This window comes from Platalea leucorodia (assembly GCF_965183815.1).
Source record: "Platalea leucorodia genome assembly, chromosome: 1".
Taxonomy (NCBI): Eukaryota; Metazoa; Chordata; class Aves; order Pelecaniformes; family Threskiornithidae; genus Platalea; species Platalea leucorodia.
In genome coordinates this window covers 41,581,376-41,596,192 of record NC_138823.1, presented here as the reverse complement: position 1 = coordinate 41,596,192, position 14,817 = coordinate 41,581,376, and the positions used below count along the sequence as shown (strand labels likewise).

The following is a 14,817-nucleotide window of genomic DNA, read 5'->3' as shown; positions in this document are numbered from 1 at the left end:
TCAATAATTTGGCTCTAGTTTCAGTCTCTGCTTAACATACAGTGTGGATCCACAATTTGGGGAGAAGGGGGTGTTGCAGATGCTACATCCTGTCTTTTACATTCCCTTTCCAGTAGAGGGCTTCAGTGATTAACAGTGCGATACTTACATACATATATATACATATATATATGTTCATATACATTCATACATATATATTCATTCATATATGTTCCTATACATACATACACAAGGAAGAAATTTTTTACACTGAGGGTGGTGAAACACTGAAACGGGTTGCCCAGAGAGGTGGTAGATGCCCCATCCTTGGAAACATTCAAGGCCAGGCTGGATGGGGCTCTGAGCAAGCTGATCTAGTTGTAGATGTCCCTGCCAATTGCGGGGGGGTTGGACTAGATGACCTTTAAAGGTCCCTTCCATCCCAAAGCATTCTATGATTTTATGTATATATGTGTATCCCTGTATATATATATATGTATGCATATATATGTATATACATGAGCACTGCAGTCTGCATCATCTCCAGGTCAGGGCAGGCACATGGAGTGCCATGTAACATGTAACATGTTCTTTGTATCTTTTTCCTTCCCCGCAGGTTGGTTGAAATAGGAATGTTGGGTACACACTGATAATTTGTAAGATAAACTGTAATGCCTTTGTTCACCTGACTTCAGACAGAAAGGAGTCATTTTTGTGGGTTTTGTAACTGAAAGATACGCACGAGCATGCCTTAGAGATGTTCCTCACTCCATAAGGATTCTTGCTGCCACTACATACTTTAAGTCCTTTTTTGTGACTGTATCCATCCATGATAACCACTGAAAATGAAGAACATTCATTTTCATATCTTCATTGCCCAAATATAGAGGCAGCAGCATGCACAACGTGCCATAAATGCAGTTCAAAGGTGTGTCAGTGAGGCTACAGAGATATGTTCCTAAGTTACATACATGTGGCTGAAGTACAGCATTACATTAGCAGTGGAGGTTAAGGGTTTACATGCTGTCCCCAGGGAATCCCAACATGAGAAAGGGCATTTACATACTGCGTCTGTACAGACTTTGTATAAATGAAGGGGAGAAAAAATAGAGAGGAAGACGTCAAGCTAAAATGAACCTTTATGTTACTCAAAGGACCAGGGGAGGAATAGACATCCTTACACTTTAAGCATTTCTTAATTGCCTTGAGAAAGAAAAAGAACAAAGGATAAAAATAAGAAATGAGTTATTTTTTACTGATGATTATTTCTCCAAATCTCAAAACACTACCAAGTAGAATTTTTTTTCCCTCAGTAATATACTTCCTGCTGCAAAAAGTCAGCGGAAAACTGAAACAATGATACTTGTTCTGTAAAACCATTCTGTAAAAATTCTGTAAAACCATTAAAACAGATAAAAAACCTGTGAGACTTAATTGAACCTTTCAAATTCCTTCTACTCAGAAAAATCAAGAAAGCCAAGAATGTGTTTTTTCTCCTGAAGCGAATTAAAAATTTTGTTAATTATCTATGATTCTACATAGGCAAGACTAGGAGAGGAGAATTCACACTCCATTCCAGCAGATGACACTGTCATGAAGCTCTGGGTTGCTGGTGTCCCAGCCTTCAGCAGAGTCATGCAGCACATCTCAACTTCCAGCATGTAAATGGCAGCTTGAGTTAAGACAGTCCATGCCATAGTGGGACTGGTTTTGTCCACACAACATACCTTTCTACTCCCTGAACAAGATGGGATGAGATGGTGAATGCAGTAAAAATCCATGAAGGGTGTGCAGTCTTCTCAACTGCTTTCGGGTTTCAAGGAATGAAAATACATACATTTAAATAATGAAACAGGTGGAAGGAGAGGCTACTCCACCTGATGCACAAAACTCTCCCTTTCATCTACACTGCGGGCTTCTCCTTCCTTTTTGTCTTTACAAAAGCATCTTCACAGTTTTTGAGAAAGACATTTCACTTCTATTCCATCTACAGGCCTTAAGATCACTAAGATTTTTTCTGCCAAAGACTGAGTCTTCAGAAACATTTCATTATCTTGCTGTTCTCGACAAGTACATGCGATGTTAAAAGCAGCAGATTAAAGTCAACAATCTCTGCTGCTGAAACCCCTGAATTTCTGACATTTGCTGAGAGTTATGTTTTCTCTATTTGCATACTCTATTATCTGTTTTGTTTGACACTTGCAGCTATGATGCTGCTTACGCATTAATCACTCCTGTGAGTACTTCACATATGAGGTGTTGTATAATCTACCAACCGCAAGTGGAAGGCTTTCTCTCTGTGCCACATTCATCATGTCTTAGCCTGTGCCTATCTGGTTAAAGTCTAAGAAACAATAATACCGCTACACTTTTTTTTTTTTCTTACATTTTTATGTAGAAAATAAATTCCTATCAGACAATGGGTAGCTGTTGTGAAAAAAGTTCACCAAAGCATTTTCTACAGAAGGCTGTTTTCAAAAATAAAATATGCCACCTTGTTATTGCTCCTTGAAATTATACTGAAGTTGTTTTCCTACTGAATTTGTGAAATATGTGAGCCACATGGAGTCTCAACAACCACACTCAAATAAGCAGAATGTTGTATTTCCCAGTTGACAGTAAATCAACAGCTTCATTGACAATTTAAAAAATGAGACCTGGAATTATTCTAAAAAGAGTTCTGGTCATTTGTGTACAAATATTTTCCTACAGTAATGCGCAAATATTTACTTGCTCTATCCTTAAGTTAAGTTCTTAGTGCTTACAGACAGAAAGTATAGCTTTACCAGATACTTTAAGACCAGAAAAAAAAGCTAAGTTCATAGAAAAGACCAACCACAAATATTCTCACAGCAATTCTAGTCCTAGGTGACCTCAAGAAGGTGGGGTCCATTGATAGCCTGCACCCACAGGGTGCTTTCTTCCACTCTGCCGATTTTCTCTTGGGAGGAAAAAAATGTAGAGGTGCTGCCAGTTGAGGTGCTACCAGCAATGCTCCCCCTACCATGTGTGCATAGACTAATGTTTATGTTTACTGCCAACAGCCGCCGAGGGACAATGTGACTCACAGGAAGGTTCTGGGCCCCCTGCTGTAGTGGGTTATTAGACCAGTCCTAGATAGGGCTCATCTTTTTGAGAGATGCCCCATCTTGACTTCAGTCCTCAGGTACAGAGAACCAACCATCTCCCATAGTACGTTATCTAAATGGTAAATCTCTATCACTGTTAAAAATGCATGCTCTTTTTCTAGTCTGATTTTATACAGCTGTAATTTCTAGACATCAGATGTTTTAATGCTTTTTTGTAGCATGGTGAAGAGCCTTCTACTAGCAGACATGCAATATACAGGTATTTATAAAACCTTGATCAAGTTACATCTTAATCAGCTCCTCTACATATCATTTCTGTTGTCCTTCTGATGACAAAAGAGTGGAGCAGACATCAGGAGTAAGGAAAGAAAAACATGATGTCCCAGAGCCCTGGATGGAATAAATCATTGTTACTCTGCTGAAGACAATAAAGTTATACTGACTGACATCAGCTGAAGATTTGGCTGTGCATCCCTATAGTTAGGCTGTTTGACAAAACATACACTAACTATCGTAACCTTTTGCCACACAAGGCTTATTTCAGTGAGAAAATCCAGCTTGTAAAATATGTGTGTTTTTTTTTTAAAAAAAGGAAAAGAAAGATATCCTGCAAGAATACAAAGTTGCTTAATAAGAGGAAAAAAATAAATACTTTAACACAAGGTGTTCCATGACCTTAGCTTTATGATTTGGTGGTTCTGATGGCAATAACTCACTGCAATAAAATTTGGGGTAGCAGCACGTCTGTGTAGCATAACAGTAAATTTTGATGTAAACTGAAGACCAGAGCCTGGTAATGAGGCACAAATGTGAAGTATTCACTAGAGACTAAAAGTATCTTCTACCACTGGCATGCAATACAAGCTAGAAAAAAGTATCCAAGCATGATTCAAATCTCAACACTTAGGTTAGAAGGGGCAAATATTTTGTTTTGTTATGAAAGTTATTCATCTTGTTCATCAGAAATAAAACATTTCTGTTTGACTCAGTAGTTTGCACTAACGCTTAAAGGTGCCAAAAAAAATCAACCTTATAGGTCAGCCTCAAGATGAGTCATGAATACTGAATTTAAACTAATATGTATGAAACTGGTAAAACAAAATCTCTTAAATACGTCCCAGTATAACAACAAACTCTGGTATGGGATTTATTAGCAACTGCACTGTGAATAAGAAATACTAGCTTCATTCTACCTGAGATGAAAAATGGGAAAAAAAAAGTAGCTGTCCCCTTTCTTCACTGTTATACAGTGCCACATTTTGTTTAAGATATTACTCTCTCATGGGCTGCATATCTAAAAAATATAATTCATGAAAAAGTATAATGTAATTGTTCAGGCTTTGATGAATTGGGGCATAATGTTAAATAATTATTCATTGCTTTTATTCTTCTGTCAAAGTGTGCAAAAAAAAAAGCTTTTTATTGCTTTTTTTTATATAAGGACATAGGCCTTTGTGACATGCATTTTATTTTAAACTAATGCTTTTATTATTCCACATCTGAATAATTATAGCTGACATCATCTACTCTTTGGTGTCCTAGAAGATCTTTAGCTCTAGTCCACTGTTACATATTTTATGCATTACATGAAATAAAATACTTCAAGATTTTGAAAATATTTATTTTAAAAACAGCAATGAAATTGTCTGTAATCACATTTTCTGCTCTGCTTTGAAAGCAGCATTATTCAATATGCCAGTGGTCTTTTCCATAAGAGCAACATATTAGAAATTCATGCTGCTCTAATATATCTGAATTCATTGATGTACTATACTCCCTATAGACCTAAAGAAACATTTTTGCTTCAGTTTCATATGTCCTGCACATTACCTACTGATGTGGTGGTTGTCAAAACAGTTGTACAGTAGCCTTTGAATTCAAAGTGTGCCTTGACTGTATACTAAAAATGACAATAAACCTAAGTATATACATTATGCTGGCTTTTGTTGCCAGCACAAGTAGAGCATTTGGGAAATAAATCCCCTGATTTTATTGCCTTTTAACATCTTTTCCACTTTAAACTTCAAACCCAGGAATTTGAAGCATTTCAAGAAACTAAAGTCTCTTTTATTTCTTTCTTGTAAATTTGCTATAGTATACCATCATGAGCCACATTTTCAAAAAGATCAGCATAAGATTATAAATGAAAGCATTCAAAAAATAGGGTTTTTTCCTCTATGTAAAAACAGCACTGTGATTTTTAACCCTGGTTTCTTGGGGAAAAAAGCAATCATCTATAGGATACAGTAAAGAAGCTGAAATGTCTATAATTTTGTTGATAAAACAAACACCCAGTAAAACTCCTTTTATAGAACACACCCAAAAGCACTTTTACAGATAAACACGCGTTCTCATAGGGATGATATATACATGCATTTGTTCACAAATGTTAGAAGGGTATTTCTTCCGGTCCTTGGAATATTTCAGGAAAATTCATGCAAACAGAGAAGTGCTGGCAGGTCAAGCCCAACTGGAACTGAACCAAACCTACATGGGGCATGTAGTAAATCAGGAAGGGATCCCTATTCCATTATATAGAAACAAACACGCATACAGGACCATCAGTACATTTTCATTAAACAGCTCTATCTATATCTAATTGGATCCACTTAAGAAGCAGGAATAGAAGTCTTGTCCATTTTGAAGGAAGACTTTAGAGAGCTCCCACATGTGGCCAATCATGCTGGGGCCGGACCGTGTGTTCATACCACTGTGTGTCACATTCTACACAAATTCTGTGGACTTCTGAACCCCCAATATCCAGATATAATGAGCATCTAAAGAAATCTGTATGTGACAGCACGGTATAAATTAGTGTGCGTGTGCATGTGCCTGTATGTCACTTAAGCAGAAAACAGAAATACACAAACATAGAAGCCAATATATGAACTGACAGCAGAATAATGGAAAGAGAAATTTTAGTGATTCTTTTTTTTAAAGTAGTGGGCGTGCAATAGGCAGTCCAATCAATCAAAAAAAACTTCAAAGAAGGCTAATTCCAAATTTAAGCATCAGACACAGTAAATGGCAACAGGAAATTTTAATCTCCCAGCATTGTAAAATTTTTCAGAAACAATTCCCACAGTGTAAAAAATCTGTAAGAAGCTGATCCCTAATAAGAATTCACTGAGCTGGTAGTGGGCTCTTATTATGTGTCTTTAAGCACTTCCACAGAGGAGAATTCTTACAGAGCTTGGGGCAAATCCTGCAATCCTTACTCAAAGGGATTTCAACTGCAGCTTGGAGGGAGTGCTGCACAGTATGAAACCAGGACTTCTAATGGGGGGAGTTCTGAAGGATTTTTAAAAGGGGTACATCCTCGATTTTCGATCTGTCCAAAATCATGGAAATCCTCATCTGAAAACACCTGGTAGCTGAGATGAAAGTAAAATGCTACAGTAAGTGTATAAACTATTTTTCTGCTTTGTTTCTGAGCTCACTGTATTTCCTTTCTCTTGTTTGGCTAGCATTAATTAAGGCTTTGTCTATAAAAACACCAACTGAAAACCACTCACTAGTTCTAACACAGACAAAAAGGAAAGTATTATTGCTAAAATACCAACATGGGTTAAAAACTGGCTAAAAGGAAGGATGTTGAAAGTAAAAAAAAAATCAACCAAATTCAATCAGAGGCGCATTGCACCACAGCTGAATTTGTCCCAATATAAGTAAAATTTGCTGAAGATGTGAAATTAATTAGGGTTAGAGAACAGCCAACAGATTCATTTCTAAGAATAATTTTTCTAAAAATACTCATTAGTGCCCTAAAAAATGAAGCGAGATACATGGTTTCCAAATACACTAAGCGGTAGTTGATATACCAGAAATTATATGGCACCAAGGGTTTAGACAGATTGGAGAAACTTATACATTATTTTCTATGTGAGGCAATATAAAAGTGATTTAGGCAAGTACTTGTTAAGTGGATCAGAGTTTGATGAGATAGTAAAAAGGAAACTTACAGATGAGTAATATCAAGAGAAAAGAGTCATACTGAAGAAAAAATGTAAAAGGTTCTGGATTATAAAGAAGAGCTTCAAAGCTAAGTAAAGAATGCTAACTCTACAAAATCCTCTGTCTTTCTTCATCAGTGGAAAGCCAAAAGGACAATAGGGCCATTCTATTCACTGAAGAAGTCACTGAATTCACTGAAGAATTAACTTTAATTATCTCCCTCAAGTTAATTCCTCTCAAGTTATCACATTCAAATCAGACGAACTATACTGCCAAACAGTGTTTGAACCATGCAAAATTGTGGTGTTAACATCCTACCAGTTGTACTAATGTGAGATGTAGCTTAATTCCCTTAACGGACAAGCCAGTCTGAGTTAAAACTATTGCTAGTTAAAAGGCCCTCCTGTGTGCAAAGGGCATGGAAGTTAGGGGTAACAGTTGACTTAGCCCATAATGCTTCAAGGATCATGCTTTATTTATTGAATGAATCCTCAGAAATGACTGATAAAATTTAGTGCATACTTTCTTGAGGTCCGATTTTCATTTTTTCTGATCTGCAATAAGTCCCAATAGCAAAATTGCCTAGTTGTATTATTCAGCTTTTTTGTATTTGCCCTCGATGCAATAATTCACTGTGATGATCTACAAACTCTCAAAGCCCTTTGTTCAGAGCTTGTTGCAAGAGGTTAATGTGGAACATCAGAGCTTAAAAGAATGCATAGTTTTGAGCCATAGCCAGGGCTCAAAAGAGGTTAATTCAATGAAATACTGCTTGTCTTGACTGGAGTGCCATGCATTTCTCTTACTTTTTCAAGTCCTTTCATAGCTCTGATTCTCAGAAGCCCGTACAAGATTTAGCTCATGCTCTTTAATGCATGCCATCAGCTTTGCAGAAATGCAAGCAAAATTCAGAACATTCCCACGAAGTATATTTATATTTCTCTATGAAAATCTGCCTCTCCGCCTCTCCTCCCATTATTGAACATAACTCTGGGGTCAGATTCTGACCTCAAACACAAAGCATGCAACTTCCTAGTAAATCAATAACAACTAAGCAGCACATAAGAAGCCAGCCCACCTGCAGTACAGCTTGTTGGACATTCTCAGAGGGAATGCAGAGCTCCTTGAAATCAAGGCAGTTTTATTTTAATTAAGTTGCAACGAAGCCCTGTGACAAGGCAGATTTTAGTTGTAAACTAACTGTTTTCTGGCCACCATGGCCCCCCAGTCCCTGGCTCTGGGGCTATTAATCTGAGGGGCTGATGGCAAGCTGAGCCTAGATCCCTCAGCCCACAAACCTCCATACGCTGCCTCATCTCCCAGGCTCCCAAGATTGATATTTTTTTTTTTTAGGTAATGTGATGGGGAGCTAGCAAGCTGGAAGCCTAAACAGCCTCAGTCCCTAAGCACAGAGCCTCCCAGCTCCCCTAAGCCTCTGATCCTTCAGTGAGAAGCCCAGACCTTTGGATCTCTAGGAATGGCAGATCCTTAACTTCGGCTGTCTGGATCTGCAGCTCCTGGGCAGCCCATCTAGCAGAGTCCCTGAAGTCCAGTGAGGCCCACACAACACGAGGCCCCATCCTCTTCCATGGGATTTTTAACTCTTTGGCTTAGAATTGAACATTGAGGTGAAATAATGCCCTCTTCCGTAAAATGGTCTTGTCTGGAGTGGCTATGCAAGAAGTATACTAATTATTTGTAGAGCCCACTTGAAAATGTAACATGTAAAGTAGCTCTGCAGTTGTTGCAAGCAATTTAACATTCAAAGAAGTGATTTATAATATCAGGCTTCCCAAGATTACGACCATAATGACTATCTGACAGACTTTATAAGCAAATCGTCCAGTCATTTCAGTTGGATTCTGGCTGGCTAAGGACTGGGAACTGTAAAAAGGCTATAAGATTTGGCCTAGAATCAGAAATAACATTTGCTGTTTTCCAAACGTGCAGTAAACAAGAAAGGAGATATTAAATTTTTGTACATCTCTCAGCACATGCAAATGAGAATGGAAAGAGCCTCGTCAGACAAACACAGAACAACGGCCATCTGGATCCAAACCCTGCTCCAGTGGAAGTCAAAGCCTTGAGCCTCCTTTTGTCATTATTTACATCTGTGTAAAGCAGGAGTAATTCTACTCAAGGCAGCGGGTAACATCCTGGCTTTGAGGAATTCAGCTGTAAAACCCCCACTGCCTCCGGCGGGGGTCGGATTTGACATAGGGAGTGCGATGTAAAACCCAGAGCCAGGCCAGCTTGCTCCACGACTTGAGTGGTGCAGGAGCTGGTCCCTCTGAGGATTTCAAGCAGGTCTGTATTTCCATGATTTCACAACTTAAAGTAGTACAGAAGGGGAAGACTAAAAATGCTTACCACAGAGAGGGAATTGGAAAGGAGTGCCCCGTCTTGGCCAAGCATGTTGGAAACTGTAATTTCAGGTAGATCCATGTTTTGTGGGTGGAATGGAAGGAGGCCGTTGTGGTTCATGGGATGACACAGAGAGTGGTACCCAGACTCTATCTCATTCAAGTGCACCAGGGAGTGGTCAGGCAATGACGGAGGAGTTATAGGAGGTATGTTAAAATCTTCACTTTCAAGACTTGGGCCAGGAAAAGACTGGAAAAAAGAATACAGAAAGTGCTATGAAAATCATATGAATGCTGACCAAGAATAATAATAAAAGTCACATAAAACAAACAAAAAGAGCCCAACTCACATACTTCTAAGCCGGAGATTCAATTTAACAAAGAGAATATTTCAAACACCCATATATTATAACAGTGGAGTTTCATGATTACGTACGGAAGAAAAATTGCCTCTAAGGCATAAGAACCTCTGATACTTTCACAGCTTCCATTAGAAAGAGATTTTTTTTAAACAAGCTGAATTCAGATTTCAAGGGTCTTATTAAAATTTTCCAAGAGTGTTCATCTAGCTGAATACCTTTTTCATGGGAATTGTGGAAAAGGGAATGCAATTTATAAAATTAACATTGGCTCAAAATGGTTCATAAGACTCCCTGCTACTGAGATCAAGAATTATACAGTGAAGAAGAAAGATACTGCTTTTAGGCTTACAGGAGAACCATGCATTTGTTCTGCTATAAAGAAAAACAAATAAATACAGAAATAGTACATGGTTTGTATGAATATACTTTGTGTTTACAAAAATACATTTATGATGTCTCAAAACCACTGATTTTTCCTTTCTTAATCTATAAACTCAACTATACATACATTTTGTCAGTCATCTAAATGAGTTAAGCCACAAAGGAACTGTTTAGTCTTTTGTTGTCCGCTGCCATTAAGTCATTCAACTCAATCTGATCCAAGGAAAAGCCACAGGCAAAGTCAGAGTAATGCACCAAGGTGGATAATTGCTATTATTTATCTACATTCTTTGTACAGCAGGTAGGCTCATTTGGGGGGCAGGGATGGGTATGCTTATATTTCTTAAAGGAAAAAGGTGAGCAGGGTTAGATACATGATCCAAATCAAGAGTTAAATGGATCAGTTGCAGTGGTTCAGGCTGAAAGCCTGCCCTGCTTTTCTGAGAACAGCCACAGTTCACATCTCCTTTGCAAGTGATCAGTCTTTGCACATCCCACGCCCACAGTCACGAGGTTTATAGCACAGAGACTCGTTCCACCCTTCCTGCCCCTCTGCGGCAACGCAGCCCTGCTCTGAGTGCTGCTTCTGTTAATTCTGGAAACGCCAGGATTTAAATACATTCTGCTCCTGCAAAATGTCTTCAGGAAGGATGAAAAGGAGGGCACAATTTCAAAAAGCAGCTATTAGAAGAAAATGTTTTCCCCAATACGAGTTTGCAAATGGAGGACAGTATGGTATATGAATTCATGCAGAAGGACAAGAGAAGAATCAATGCCCAATTATAAACAAAGGGGTTTTTCATTAGTCATCATAGTAATACTGTCCTCCCTGATGCCTGAGGTTACTCTCCTCTGTATGAGCATGGACACAAAAACTGAAATCAGACCAACAACAAACAGTGTTACGTGTTTTCAGTGAGCTGCTGAACACAGAAGAACCTACTCTAGTGCACATTGTCATGGTTTTGGTTGCTTTGCTAGTTTCCCAACAAAGTTTACACCTTTGTTACCAAATATCTTAGTATGAAATAGAACAGGAAGGCTAGACTGCAAAGGCCAAAGTAAAATCCCAAAGAGTGAAACCAACAGGACAGGGAAAGGAGAAGGTCTGGAAGTGATATTGCCATCCTTATGCGTGAGGACTTTGATTCTGCCTATGCTTTCCAGCTGTGTTTCTCATCTCCAGCACAGGACTTTGCTCTCCCCTTGCCCCTGCCCTCTCCTTAATGTGAAGTTGATGTGAGTCTACCCCCATTGGTAAGTCATATTTGCCCTTGCTTTTAGAAGCCATGATGCAGTGGAGTGTGCCTACACCATTAACATTGGGGGCATTAAGCAAACCTGCTTATTTGTACACCCTTTCTGCATGCCATATGTGGATAGTCCAAGTTTTACTTTAGTTAGACTTTGACTTGCTGTGTTTCAAATGTGTCTTTAATTAGTAACACCTCAAAAAATGGTGGAAGCAATTGAACTGCCATTAGGACATCAGCTTCAGTTATTAAAAAGGAAGTAAAACACTAGTGGCATAAAACTCCACAACTCGTTGCATCATGTGTAACCATATACTAATGTTATATATATTATATGGGTTATGCATTTTAAATAGACTGTTGCTCTCTGATTATTTTTAAAAAATCACACCATGGTTATTGCTTGTGAATCAGTTAGAGTATATTTGATTCCACATCACCTACCACATTACTGTCAACTACGCTTAAATAAGCTTCTTAAAGTAGTAGGAGTAGTGTAGCAAAGGCAATAATAACACACCAAAACAACATATAAGTCAAGCACTAGTACTTCCTATAATGTTTTTCTTTTTTCCTTTTTTTTAAGACATAAACTATTTTACTACTTCAATAAAGCTAGGCGGAATCCAAGCCATATGCTAATAGTATGGACAGATATTTGAAAGCATCTGCAGAGCACCCTATTCACCTAACATTTTCAGCCAATTTGGTATTTCCATACTTAGTATGTGTGTATATAACATATACAGACATAAATTCCTCAGGGAAGCTACTTCAACAGTAATGTGACAGTACTCCAGTTTGTGTTGTCCAGGAGCATGGTTCAGGTGTTCCCTTGACGCAACTGATCCAGTGCTAGCAATGGCTCTCCTGGAATGTCATGCTGTTACCCAAAAATCTTTTAAGGGAACTGCAGCACAAGGCCAGGCCTGAGGTTTTCCCCGCAGCAAGAGCTCCCACTCTCAGGCCAGTCATCATCGTGTCCTGACCCCTGGGCTTCCTTAGAGCATCTCTTCTTCCAATGCAAGCCATTTATCTGGAAATTCTAATGAAAGCAGTTGTCTACCATCAAAAGCATTAAGGAAGGCTACACTCCCTGTATCCAATTACAATTCATACGTACAGCTCATACATATTAATAATAAATGGTGGCCTGTAGCTTCAGCTCTGTTAGGTTTTTCTTGGGGGTGGGGAGAAAGGTTAGGGTCTTTCCCTTGCCCTCCAAGGGTTTTTTCGTTCATAGGTGGTTTTACTATCAGCAGGGGTTTCTCTATTCAGAAAGACACGGAATAGCTCCTGTTAATTCTGCTGGTCACAGAAATACTAGCAAGCTCACCTTTTCACTTTTGAATCAAAAAAGAGTAGCAGTAAATGCTTTTACTTTACCACAGAGCTGCTAGGAACTTTGCCAGTGGTTTCGCTTTCATCTCATGACTGTGGGAGTGGATGAGGTGTTTATCAGCTCTTCAGTTTAGTGGAACTTCCTGGACCTTTGTTACGTTCCAGAGAGAAAGCCCTCTGCAAAGTAACACCATTAAACCCACTGCATAGCACTGAACAGACACAGGCTTTAATTTTACTTTATTATAAAGAGGATTTTCATTACACCTGTGTTTATTATAAGCAGATTTTGGTATATTTCAGATGGGAGCTACACAGTGGGAACCTCAGAACTGAGCATCCTTAAATTTGGGCTATTTACAGACATGAAACTATGAAAAAGCTGTCTGAATCAAGGATGTCGTCCCAAATCTAAAGGACAATATTTATGTTTCGGGTTAAATATTTGTGACATTTCTGCCTGAAATGATGGAAACTTCATGAAGCAGATGATCTCTGAGATGCCCACTCTGAGATCAAGAGACCTCATTATCTATGCCACCTTAGCCTATAATTTTATGAGAAAAGCTTGCCAGAATAAAATATGAACACTTAACCTTGATTCACTGTCCAGACCAAGTCCAAGCTTTTGTTCCTGAACAATGACCTTGTCGGTCCCCTCCAATTTATTTTTTATGCCACTTAGCCTGGCCAAATCCAGCAACAAGCTGGGGGGGGGGGGTGGGGGGTGGGGGGGCAAAACTGTGGGTGGGGAGGTGTATGTCAACGATCAGTTCTTTACTTTAGCAACATGTAACTCAAATTAGTGCTAAGCATCCTGCTATGCTAATAACACACACACACAAAATTCTAGTATTTATTTTCGAGGAACCCAGATACTCATTGTTATCAGAAAAATAAGGGAAATGCTTGCACAATCTGCTGCATAAGAACTAAGGAAAAGGGAGTAAGGAGAAAGAAGGAAATAAAAATAAAGCCCCTTCACTTAAGTACTCTACAGTGACGACTGCATATTGGCCAGCAAAACTTACTTATGTTTCAAAATAATTTTAATAAACTTTAATCAGAGAAGGGAAACCAAAGGAGATACCTCCAACAGACTGACCACAAGAGGCAGCAAGCATTCAAACATCCAATATAAATCCCTCTGGAAAGAGCAGAATTGTTACTATATGGCAGCACAGAAGACAACATACGTTAAGTAAGTCTAGTTCGTGTGCTCAGTGGTTGCGTCAGTCACCAGGCATATACTCAACAGAATCTGGTATTAGCAACAGTTCCTTAAAAATCGGGAATTTGCCTATAGATATTTAATTTAAATGAAATGAATGGTACTGCCAACTATGTAGAGCGTGTCTTAATTTTTCATTTGCACCAAGGCTTCTGCATCTGAACTGTGGAAAGATGCCAGTTTTTAAAAGATAGATGCTTCAGGCTGTCTCCTCTTCTATTATTGAACACATTGTTACATAACTGAAATACTTATGAATCGAGAGTAATGTAAAAACAATGAGCTCATTAGAAGAGGGAAAACAGCAACGTACCTTATGCACATTTGAAAGTTAGGATAATATATTTGACAGCAGATATTTCTAAGAGTTTTAATAGGATCAACCTTATCTCTAATTTCTAAATGGAGGACCTTCAGAAGCAAGTGTTTTTCAGCTTCTTTTGTCTCTGCATGAACAAGGCTTGATAGCTTGAAACTATAATGCATTACTGTGGAAACCTTCGGTCTGTTACATAAATCATTTTAATACTCAGCAAGAATTGTCCAACAGTGCCATTGATATGTTCAAGTCAATGATCCTGCAAACAATTTTTTTGTGTTTCTTCATATGGTAGACAACAGCAATAAATCATATTCATTTAAAACCACACAATATACTAATTTATCAAGCAACAGCTATCAAAAATATATTACAGGGGAAGGTATAACTTTTTTCTATTGTGTTAATCAATTTCTCTAATTTACATTAGGTAAAGGGCAAAGCCTCAAGCAAAACATTAATTTTCCAGTACCAGATGAATTCTATTTTCAAGAAAGAGAATGTGCTGACAATGATATTATTGATTTAAAACAATCACAATTTCA

General features: G+C 38.3%; 1 protein-coding gene across 1 annotated transcript in view; it reads right to left on the bottom strand.

The window, feature by feature from the left end:
• The window catches only part of TOX (thymocyte selection associated high mobility group box), a gene marked incomplete at both ends in the record, with an annotated part of 221,351 nt that overhangs the window by 85,239 nt on the left and 121,295 nt on the right, over positions 1 to 14,817 (bottom strand). Inside the window, one exon of the mRNA XM_082332632.1 lies at positions 9,393 to 9,635. Within this exon, the coding sequence (XP_082188758.1) occupies positions 9,393 to 9,635 (243 nt within the window). The remainder of the gene's footprint in view (positions 1 to 9,392; positions 9,636 to 14,817) is intronic.